Source organism: Salminus brasiliensis, chromosome 1 (genome assembly GCF_030463535.1).
Source record: "Salminus brasiliensis chromosome 1, fSalBra1.hap2, whole genome shotgun sequence".
In the NCBI taxonomy this organism is placed as follows: Eukaryota; Metazoa; Chordata; class Actinopteri; order Characiformes; family Bryconidae; genus Salminus; species Salminus brasiliensis.
The window spans coordinates 32291114-32302980 of NC_132878.1; the positions used below are offsets into that span (position 1 = coordinate 32291114).

The 11867-nt window shown below is 39.7% G+C and overlaps 1 protein-coding gene and 1 pseudogene across 1 annotated transcript; both read right to left on the reverse strand.

Annotated features, from left to right (window-relative positions):
* Nucleotides 1–153: 153 nt before the first annotated feature.
* LOC140554662 (tripartite motif-containing protein 16-like) lies at nt 154–4227 on the reverse strand. Its single transcript, XM_072677890.1, has 6 exons — nt 3604–4227; nt 3300–3395; nt 2899–3132; nt 1397–1556; nt 1210–1269; nt 154–1076 (listed from the first exon to the last, which is right to left on the reverse strand). Exons 1-6 carry the CDS (start codon nt 4192–4194, stop codon nt 529–531), a joined length of 1689 nt encoding a protein of 562 aa, XP_072533991.1. The 5' UTR covers nt 4195–4227; the 3' UTR covers nt 154–528.
* Nucleotides 4228–6803: 2576 nt separating this feature from the next.
* LOC140554667 (E3 ubiquitin/ISG15 ligase TRIM25-like) lies at nt 6804–11176 on the reverse strand (annotated as a pseudogene).
* Between the last annotated feature and the right edge of the window lie 691 nt (nt 11177–11867).

The window sequence follows — 11867 nt, forward strand, 5'->3', positions numbered from 1 at the left end:
TTTGTTTTTTTTAAAACATGGAAGAATTTGCACACCAAATCAGTTTTTCATTTGCAGATTTTAATCTGTTACTGCCCATCATGGCTGGATGCACAATACACAAATTAATGTCTCTGTAAACCTTCCGTCATCTACATCCAGAGCAAACGCAGGCTAAAAACATATTAGCCAACAAGGCTTATGTTTTCTTTTAAAGCAAAAGGTTTAAAGAGCAACTGCTGACCAATAGTAACTAAAATTCTCTCTCTAAAACTCCTAATAATATTACAAACGCATGTACTTCTCCTAATGACCTCACATATATAGACTCCTACCTCCTACTACCTGATTCTGATTGTGAGCATATATCTTGTAATCATGTGATTAGCTTGGTTATTTTATCCTTGCTATGTTTCGTTTATTAGGTTTAAAAAAAAAAAAAAATCTGAATTACTGAATGTCACTGCAATGGTTGCTTCAATGTGAGTAATTTAGTTAAACCCTTTAACAGAATATTCATATTACTGGTTGAATTGTACCACAGGCACTTTATTCTGGATCAGATAACCTTACAGTTACATTATTTGTCCAGTTGCAACCACCAACCCAGAATCCAGCATAGAGAGGCTGAGTGAAGGTGGTGTGGACGGTGTGTAGGAGAGTCATTGTATCAGAGACGCTGTAGAAGGACAGAGTTCCTGCGCTGTGATCCACATACACTCCTATTCTGGAGGATGGAGGAGCTGAGAGCTTAGTCTCAGTGTTGTCGTGCCAGAAAGAGAGAGAGGGAAAACATCTTAGACTCCAGGACTGACTGTTGTGTCCAAACCAACACTGTTTATCCCATCCTTTCCTGCTGATCCCTTTATATGAGACTGATATGCACACCTGAAATCCTCCAATACTGCTCCACTCAACCTCCCAGTAACAGCGTCCTCTCACACTCTCCTTACTCAACACCTGACATCGGTAGTTAAATCTCTCTGGATGATCAGAGTACTGCTGGACAGTCTGACTGCACATCACCACTCTGTTGTTCTCAGATAGACTGAGGTACTGATTTACTGTGTTAGGATCCAGAGTCAGCTGACAGAAATCTAAGGAAAGAAGAAAACAAGTAAATTGAAGTGTTTTAACACACACACACACACACACACACACACACACATATATATATAACACATATATATATATATATATATAATACGTTTGTGTGTTTTGTGTACATACATTGTAAAAAGTCTTCTCTGGTCTTTGGCTCTGGTGGTAAAATCATCTGAACTGCTGCAACTGTGGAAACACGGAGACCAAATTATCCAACAGAATGGTTAAAGGAGAGCTGATTTATAGGTTAATGTCTCCTAATGACAACATACAAACAAACAAACTTATTTGAACAGTAGGAAGCTCCTCTTACTCTTTGGAGGGATTTGACTGAATTCCTTCTTGCCGAATTCCTCCAGTCCCTCTTTCAGATCAGCGAGAGATTTCCTCACTCTATCAAATGAGAGACGTTGATGGACACTGATGCTGGCTGAGTCCTCACATCCAGAAGAGGCACACACAGACTGGAAACTCTACAGAGAAGAATAAACGGCATAGAGAGGGATAACTTGTGTAATCTACCTGTACATGCATACCTGTAATGATATCAATGCCAATTAGACACATTTGTATTACTGATGTCCTGATCTGTTCCAGTGGGTACAATCCAGGTACAGCTTAATGGTTCAGGGACAGGGGGCCTTGGCCATTCTTATACAATCACTGGCCCCCCAGTGGCCTCCCCTTGGAGAATTGACTTGCATATGCATTATATGCATTCTGATATCTGACATGAGATACTGTCCAGTTTAATCAGTAATGTATAATTATACAATAGTTTATGTAAAAGGAAATGACAAAGGCAGGCAGTCAGCTGCCATCACTGTATCACACTCAGACCCTGTGTTACAGGATGGTCAGGAAAGCCTTATGTGATGTGCCACTGCACCACCAGCAAGCACAGGCAATTGGAGTTGCACCACTTAAAATAATTAAATAAAAAAGTGGGAAAACCAAACAAAGGAGATGCCATGATGGCGTAGCTCAGACTTAGGACTTAGCACTAAAAGAACTAAAGAAAAACAAAAAAATGCAGGGAACTCACTGAAGCAGCTCTTTAAACAAAAAACATAGTTCTTATACAACCATGTTATTATTAAATTTTCCTCTTTTTAAACATCTCTCTCTCTCTTTCTCTCTCTCTCTCTAACTCACTTACTCACTCACTCATTCACTTCTGTGTACCGTACCAGTCACCCCTCTACAAAGGTGTCTTTAAACAAAAACATAGTTCTTATACAACCCTGTTATTTTATTTTCCTTTTAAATTTTCATGTTTCTTCTTTTAAACATCGCTTTCTCTCTTTCTCACTCACTCACTCACTCACTTCTGTGTACCGTATCAGTCACCCCTCTACAAAGGTGCCATTTGTCACAGCCTTAAATGTTGCGGTGTGTCTGGTTGATAATGATTACCCCTAGGATTGCTGGGGATTGAAGTTCTCTTGGCTAACACTTCTCTCTCCAATCGTCCACTCTGACTGAAGAAAAAAATCTGCATTGGAGACCTGTTCCTAGTTCATTTTTTGTTCCTTACAATTAACGTACATCTGTATATCTGTCTTCTAATAGGGTAACTAGCCTATTAAGTCTATAAATGGACCACCATTGTATAGGTATTGGCGCTTTTAAGCTCAATTCAACTCTTCATACTGCAGCAGCAAAGTATGTTCAAGAATGTTAAACAGCACTGGATTGGGCTAAAACTGTACTGGGACTTTCCTATTTATTATGAGTTTAATGCATTTTTGGAAGAGATATTTGAGAAGATTTCTAAGCTTTTTTCTAGTATTTCTGTGGGTCAGACAGTGTTACCTGGAGGAACTGAATATGATCCTCTGTGTGTGAAAGCTGCTCCAGCCCAGTGTGTCTCCTCTTTAGATCAGTGATCTCCTGCTCCAGCTGCTCCAAATGTTCTTCAGCTTCACTCAGTTGAGTCTTCTCCTGATCTCTGATCAGCTCTGTTACCTCAGAGCGCTTTTTCTCAATGGAGCGGATCAGCTCAGTAAAGATCCTCTCACTGTCCTCCACTGCTGCCTGTGCAGAGCTCTGTTAGGATACACACATACACACACACACAAATGAGGTCCATTCAGAGCTACTCTGTCTCTGAACAGATTTTACATGACTCACTGCTCATTAACAATTGACATTTGAACGCTGAATAGGATGGAGGTGTGAAATACAGCTGCTTCAGAAGATCTCCAGATGATCACCTTAAGAGTGCTGATAGCTTGTTTCACCTCCTGTAGTTTCTTCTGTTTCTCTAGGATTCTGTTCTGGAATTTCATCTGCATATCTTTCACTTTACTCTGGCGAAACAAATCAATGTCTTGTGTTAGATAGGGCATAACTGATTTATTAGAAGATTGAAGTACATTATTTAGATCTGTAAAGCTAAAGAATGGCTGGAATAAGGGTGTTGGATGTTTACTTTAGCTGACTAATTTACGTTAAATCTCAATATTCTTTTCTTTTTTTAGTATTTGACATAATCCGGCCATGAATGCCCATTCTTACTTGTTTCTGGATTCTTTCTTTTGCAGCTGATACTGTGTCATGGCCTTTGTGTTCCTCCATCATACACAAGTAGCAGATACAAGTTTGGTCAGTGCGACAGTAGACCTTTATCACTTCATCATGATCAGAGCAGATCTTCTCTTGTAGCTGTGTGGAGGCTTTGACCAGCTTGTGCTTCTTGAAGGCAGGAGACTGATAGTGAGGTTGTAGATGAGTCTCACAGTAAGAAGCCAGACACACCAAACAGGACTTTGAGGCTTTGAGTTTTCTCCCAGTGCAGGAATCACACTCCACATCTCCAGGTCCAGCGTAACACTGAGCAGCAGAAGCAGACTGGAGATTAGTCTTCTTCAGTTTCTCCACCACTTCAGCCAGCATGTTGTTTCTGCGTAGAACAGGCCTCGGAGTGAACGTCTCTCTGCACTGGGGGCAGCTGTAGAGCCCAGTCTGATCCTCCTGATCCCAGCAGCCATTAATACACACCATACAGAAACTGTGTCCACAGTTGATGGTCACTGGATCCTTTAGCAGATCCAGACAGACTGGACAGCTGAACTGGTCCTGGTCTACTGAAATGCTGGCCTCTGCCATTTTCCTGCACTCTCAGACTGAGAAAGAGACTTACAGAGAGTGTTTCATTTTCTCTGAAGTGAGCAGGAGTGGCTTCCTGGTTCTATGTATGCTAAAGTGTCATTGAGAGAAGGGGGTGGAGACAAAAATAGTAGGAGAAAAGAGAAGGAGACTGAAAAATACACATAACGAGATAAAATGGATCAATGGTGATCTAAGTCTTCATTGGACTACCAGTCCCTTCGAGATTAATAAGATCACCAGTGCATTCTTTCCTCTTAATGATATTCCACACAGTTTATTTTGGTAATCCCAAGGAGACAACATCATACTTGGGACATTGCTTTCAGGGCTGTGGATCACAGACATTACCAGGTGCTAGGTAATGTCTATGGTAATGCTTTGCCAAGCCTTTGCTGTAGTCATCACCAGCTCTTGCTTGTTTTGGGGCCTTGTTCCCTTTTTAAGGTTTTCTCTTCAGCACATGGAACGTATGTTTAATTGACTTTAAATCAGATAACTAACTAGATAACTAACCATTCAAGAACTTTTCTCTTTCCTAACTTTAAAGCTTTGTGTTTGGAATCATTATCTTGCTGTAGGACAAAGCACCACTCGATGAGTTTGGAGGCATTTACCGAAACTTGCACAGATAAGATGTTCCTACATACCTCAGAATTCACCAGTACGTGTGGCAGCCATACATGCCCAAGCCATGACACCCCACCATCATGTGATGGTATGGTTTGGATTGTGGGCACACTTTACTCTTGCCATCATTTTGATAAAGATTAAGCTTTTTTGCCAACTGTAATCTGCCCGTTCTGTTTACTGATTTGCAGCTTGCATTGTAGCCTGTGTTTCTGTTCATGATGCCTTCTGCAGATAGTAGTCTCTGGCAAATACACACTTGTCTCCTGAAGGCCGATCTTTCAGATAGACAGAGGAAATTCATGAAGACTAATAAACAATCTTCTGCCATCAGCAGTGGAGGTCTTCATTGGCCTACCAGTCCCTTTGAGATTATTAAAGTCACCAGTGCTTTTTTTTTTTTTTTACTGATATTCCACACAGGTAATTCCAAGGTTTGTAATGGTTTTATTCTTGTTTTTTCAGCCTTCAACAACTTCTTTGACTTTTACTGGCACAGCTTGTGCCCTAATGTTGAACAATGGCAACTACAGACTCCAAAGATTTTTGAAAGCTTAAAAGCAGCGAAAGTATGTTCTGCCTGCACTGATAAAGGAATGGAAGACACCTGAGACATCCTAAAACAACTGTGAAGCTGAACGTCTCAAACATGATGGTGTCCTAAAATAAGTGGAGCTGTTTCAAAAAATGTGCCGTAATTTCAAGATGGAGGAACACAAATGTATGAGTTAAATGAATACTCTTATTAATACCTTTAAACTGAAGTCTGGAATGTGTACTTCAATCACGTCTGATTGGTTCTATATATTGTCTATGTGAGATGATTATTGTAGCTAATTACAAACTGGATCATATTCCTACACATGAACCTATCCCTGATAATTACAGAAAATGATACTACTTTATTAAAAATGCATTAAAGTAAGGCAAGCTTGATGAATAACATTTTGCTACACTTTTAAATGTACTTGTAATATTGCACTAATTAACTGGCAACACCTTTAGTAAAGTGCTGTTAATTTAAAGTATTGATAATGTGATTTACAATTACAGCATCTCTACATCTCTACATTTACATCTCTACTTTGAACAAACCTTAACATGTCCCAAGCCAGGTTTTTAGATGGACCACACCCTGTTTCATGTATTGAATGTTGTGATGTTTTGATAATGAGCCAATGAAAAGGACATTATATGAAATGAATGACATTTCTTATGTATGTCCGTTTTATTTAGGGAATGATTTGAGTGTCACTGTCATTTTGAGTTGAAGAACACTTTTTTTTTGCTCAGAGTGTAGGTCAACTGTAGTTATTTACTATATGTCTGTGTGCACATACATTTATGTACATTCAGTACCAACGCTCCATCCAGACACAAGGTTGATCAATCTGATATGTTAAAGAGGAAACTGATGAAAACTTTCTATGGGAGAAGATCAATTTGCCAGTCATCAAACCAGATCATAAAAGACAACCTTCAGCATTCATAGTAACACCATGGGGCCACTTACTAACAGAATAACTGGCCTTGAGTTATTATTGATTACTTATAGTAGAGATGCAGTTTACATGACTTGACATTTTGCTGGATTCATCAGTGTGGACATCTGTTGGTATAAAACCTCCCAGATATGAGCTGTGGAGCAGTGGAACTGTGTTCTCTGGAATTATGGTGCCCCATCCAATACAAAAATTTTGAAATTAGTTGAGTATGAGGTGGAGTTCAGTATCACTCTTGTCACTTAATGCAATCAACATTTTTATTAGTCTTGATTTCAGAAGACCCAATGAATGAGCAGTTGTCCCAATACTTTTGTCCATATAATGTTTTTAGTGTGCTTGAAGGCTAAATACTGTGATGTAGTTTGTCACTGTTGTGCAGTAGGTAAGACATTGCAGAAGATTGAGCATAAGGTGATTATACCCATCCGTTGTAGTTAGTATAAAGGCTTGTGATTGATGAATGACTACTAAATATTTATGATTAATTGGGATTTATTTATCACATCTCATAAACTAAACAATTAGTGAATTCTGCTGCTCATGAAATCAAATGGTTTATTTTATACAGTTTGTTACTGATCAATAAAGCAGATAACAGACCAAGAATCACAGAAACGATGGCATGCATAACTTCACAGTTCCACCCTTGCCAACCCCACCATAAAACCCAATTCCAGCGTAGAGAGGCTGAGTGAAGGTGGTGTTGACTGTGTGTAACAGGGTCATTGTATCAGAGACACTGTAGAAGGACAGAGTTCCTGCACTGTGATCCACATACACTCCTATTCTGGAGGATGGAGAAGCTGAGATGGTAGTCTCAATGTTGTTGTGAAGGAAAGAGAGAGAGGGAGAACACTGCAGACTCCAGGACTGACCATTGTATCCAAACCAACACTCTTTACCACGCCCTCTTCTGCTGATTCCTTTATACGACACTGATATTGACAACATCCCCCATAGACTACTGCTCCACTCCACCTCCCAGTAACAGCGTCCACTCACACTCTCCTTACTCAAAACCTGACTGGAGGGGTCAAATCTCTCTAGACTATAAGAGTACTGCTGGAATTTCCCACTGTGTGTAACCACTTTGCTCCTCTCAGACAGGCTGAGGTAATGATTTACAGTGTTAGGATCCAGAGTCAGCTCACACAGATCTGAAAAAAAGAAGTTGAGCATTTTAGGCCTACTGTCAATAAATGTATGTGTATGTCAGATTCCTGTTTTTGGCTTCTTAATGTAAAAAGGCATGTTGATATTTCAATACTAAGACAAGAACAAATAATGTGAATGTGAGAGAATGTGCAGTTTCCACATACATTGCAGAAAATCTTCTCTTGACTTTGGTTCTGAGGGTAGAATCAACTGAACTGCTGCAACTGCTAAGAAACAAAGAAACAACCAAAAAAAAAAAAGACAGAAAATCCATAATTGGCTTATACACAGTCAATCTCTTAAAATATCCCTCCTCCAATTCAGAGAGGTTGACCAGAACAGATTGAACAGGGTGTGACACAAAAATAAAAAGGTGCACGTATTTGTCACTGTACAGTGTACACTGTACAGCGAAATGTGTCCTCCGCATTTAACCCATCTGGTAGTGAACACACACTCACACACACACATGTGTTAGGGGCAGTGAGTACACACACACACCCAGAGCGGTGGGCAGCCAACTCCAGCGCCCGGGGAGCAGAGAGGGTAAAGGGCCTTGCTCAAGGGCCCAACAGTGGCAGCTTGCCGAGCCCGGGAATCGAACCCACAACCCTGTTATCTATATCCCGGCGCTCTAATCGCTGAGCCACCACTACAAAAATAACATGACACCTTAGGTGTGAATATCAGCTCTTTGTTCTCCTTTTTGGCTTGTAGTTAAATAGTTGGCAGCATAAACAGCAGATTTACATTTGAATTTAACCCCTTTATTATTATTATTATTATTATTATTATTATTATTTGTCTGTACTGTGTTGTGTTGTCTGTCTGCACTTGTGTTCTGTATGCACTGTGTCTATGTTGCATCATGGTCCTGGAGGAACGTTGTTTCGTTTCACTGTGTACTCTGTATGTAGTTGAAATGACAATAAAAACCCACTTGACTTGACTTGACTTGACTTAACATCCTAGGGCCCTAGGGGTTAAGGCCTTTAGCAGACGTTCTTGTCGACTTAGAAAAGTGCTTCACTGTTTACTTCTTAGCTAGTTTGAATAGACCGGGATCCAAAAGGTGCAAAGGCTGTAGTAGATAAACACCTGATTTATCTAGAATTGCAGACTGTTCAAACTTCAGCTTCAGCTAACCTGAAACCTGAAAACACCTGAATCAAATAATGAGCACCAAGCTCATAGACTAACCAAAAGACAAGAATATTAACAAGATCTAGTAAATAAAATTGAATTCTCAGCCTACCTTGCAAGCAAAGAATGAATCCAAGTAAAGCAAACTTAATTTGATCGATATGTAGTTACTACATATTTGCTAAAATGTCAAGATCTTTGTTTCTTTCGTTCACGCACTATACTAACAGTGTATAGAGGCTCCTGTTATAATAACATTAACAGGACCTATAAAAAAGTATTCACCCCTCAAATGTCTTTACCTTTTATTGCTTTTGTAAATGTTTTCTTACAAGAATATACAAAAAAAGTGAAAAAAGTCTACACAGCAATGTCAATTAAATAAAAAGATCTAATGCAAATATCTAAATATGCAAATATTCACACCGTTTAAAGTGACTGACCTCATTCCATAGAGGTAAAGGCAGATGGTGCTAGTATTTTCACAGTTAGTGGAATGGAGATTACTATTGCTGTGTAGTCAATGTGTCTCAAGTGATTATAGACTAAAGACACCTGTCCAGACAGGATCTTCCAACTCTGCATCTTGAGAAACTGGGAAAAAAATTATCTGAGTAAATTATCAAAAAAGAAAGCAGACCAGATCCAACTTACAATGTGGATAGATTTTGTTGAACTCCAACATGCAGAATTCCTCCAGTCACGTTTTCAGGGCAGAGAGAGATTTCCTCACTGCCCCAAATGAGAGATGTTGTTTAACGTTGATGAGCGAGTCAGATCCAGATGAGACACAGAAAGTCTGGAAACTCTACAGAGAGAAAGAAAGAGGGAGATCTTTTTATTTACAGAGACCACAGTGATGATCTTTAAGGCAAGAAGGAGCACAGCACCCTTCTGGAAACAAGAATTAGGGACCAGGACTTTAGGACTTTATTATTTTTTATTTGAATTATTGCCCTGGTGAGCTATCAAAACTTGCAGCACACTACTTAGGAGTAGATGTGGATTTTTATTCACTACAAAGCCTGAACTAATTTGTGTGGCACAACCCAGGTTTATTTTGGTAAATGGGAGCGTAGTAAACACTTAGCCTGTTAGTTACATAGAACTGGTACAATTAGAGTGTTACCTGAAGGAAACTGACATGGTCCTCTGTGTGTAAAAGCTGCTCCAGCTTTGTTTCTCTCATATTTAGGTCAGCAATCTCCTGTTTCAGCTGCTCCAGGAGTTCCTCAGCTTCACTCAGTTGAGTCTTCTCCTGAGCTCTGATCAGCTCTGTTACCTCAGAGCGCTTTTTCTCAATGGAGCGAATCAGCTCAGTAAAGATCCTCTCACTGTCCTCCACTGCTGCCTGTGCAGAGCTCTGTTAAGACACACATACACGCACTGGTATGACTTTATATAATAATAGTGTATTTATATTGTAATAATACACTGGCATGACTGGTGTTAAAGTAAAGCTTGACAGAAGACATTTATTATGAGAAAATATTATGAGAAAAGTAGCACCACTATCATCAGGCCTTCTAAATCACAAGGTCGCTAGCAAATTGCAATGTGAATATTTCTACATCCATGTCATAAGTTTTCAAAAATCCTGTTCATTTCTATCATACAGAAATACAGCACAGACCTGGTGTAAAATACTCCAGCAGCTCTCTGAATACTACTCACCGTGAGGGTGTTAACAGCCTGTTTCACCTCCTGCATTTTCTTCTCTTTCTCCTGGATTCTCTGCTGAATCTCTCTTTGTGTCTCCTTTAGCTGAGTCTAAGAGAAAATATATATGTTGCTTCATTGCTATACATTTTAAACTACAAATAGAAATAAAAATTATGTGTTTCTTACCTGTTTCTCAGCTCTTTCACCTACAGCTGAGACTGTGTCATGGCCTTTGTGTTCATGCATAGTACACAAATAGCAAATACACCTATGGTCAGTGCGACAGTAGATCTCCATCAGTTTATCATGCTGAGAGCAGATCTTCTCTTGTAGCTGTGTGGAGGCTTTGACCAGCTTGTGCTTCTTGAAGGCAGGAGACTGATAGTGAGGTTGTAGATGAGTCTCACAGTAAGAAGCCAGACACACCAAACAGGACTTTGAGGCTTTGAGTTTTCTCCCAGTGCAGGAATCACACTCCACATCTCCAGGTCCAGCGTAACACTGAGCAGCAGAAGCAGACTGGAGATTAGTCTTCTTCAGTTTCTCCACCACTTCAGCCAGCATGTTGTTTCTGCGTAGAACAGGCCTCGGAGTGAACGTCTCTCTGCACTGGGGCAGCTGTAGAGCCCAGTCTGATCCTCCTGATCCCAGCAGCCATTAATACACACCATACAGAAGCAGTGTCCACAGTTGATGGTCACTGGATCCTTCAGCAGATCCAGACAGACTGGACAGATGAACTGGTCCTGGTCTACTGAAATTCTGGCCTCTGCCATTTTCCTGCACTCTCAGACTGTATATGTGTCGTGTGTATAAAAGAAAAGAGAGAGAGAGAGAGAGAGAGAGAGAGAGAGAGAGAGAGAGAGAGAGCACACGCAGTCAGATCAGTTTCATTTCCTCTAAACTCAGAAAGCAGCAGAGTGGGAGTGGCTATATGTGGAAAGCTTTGGTTGGGCAGAACTCTTAAAAGTACAAAATAAAAGTATTATTTTAAGGTTTTTGCTTTTAGAGCAAAAACTTTAAAATAAATAAAGATATATTTATTTCTTTGAACCACATCTAGAGACAGCATGTATTAAATGCTGCTAATCAAGGTTCGGGTTGTGGAGAAGCCCTTATAATAGGTATGTCGCAAAACGTTTGTCTATTGAGTGTACATTGAACAACATTGGCAAAATGTTGTTCAATGTACACTCAATAGACAAACGTTTTGCGACATACCTATTATCACTGAATTCAGGTGTTTCATTCAGTCCCATTGCCTACTTTTCTCTTCTCTGAGTTCTATGTAATGGTTGACTGCTTGGCCTTAGTGCTAAAGGCTGTAAGAGCAAGTCTCTGTTCCCTGTGTTGCCAAGTATGACTGACTGACTGACTGAAAGAGAAGTGCAGTGTTCATAGTTGCATTAAATTGTGATTATGCTGTATTTATGGCAGGTTTATTTCAGTCAACAAAGAAATGGAAAACTAAAATATCATTAAATAATGATTATCAATTGATTATCATTAAACAATATGTCCTGAGTTGTTTTAAGTTTTATTCTAATTTAGGATTAGGATATTTTTTTTAAAGTTAGG

Excerpts from the sequence above, each read along its gene's own strand:
- LOC140554662 (XM_072677890.1), bottom strand. The coding sequence starts at position 4,194 with ATGGCAGAGGCCAGCATTTCAGTAGACCAGGACCAGTTCAGCTGTCCA. Across the intron at positions 3,396-3,603 it reads AAGAAAGAATCCAGAAACAA|AGTAAAGTGAAAGATATGCA; the intron begins GTAAGAATGGGC and ends TTGTTTCGCCAG. Across the intron at positions 3,133-3,299 it reads AAGCTATCAGCACTCTTAAG|AGCTCTGCACAGGCAGCAGT; the intron begins GTGATCATCTGG and ends GTATCCTAACAG.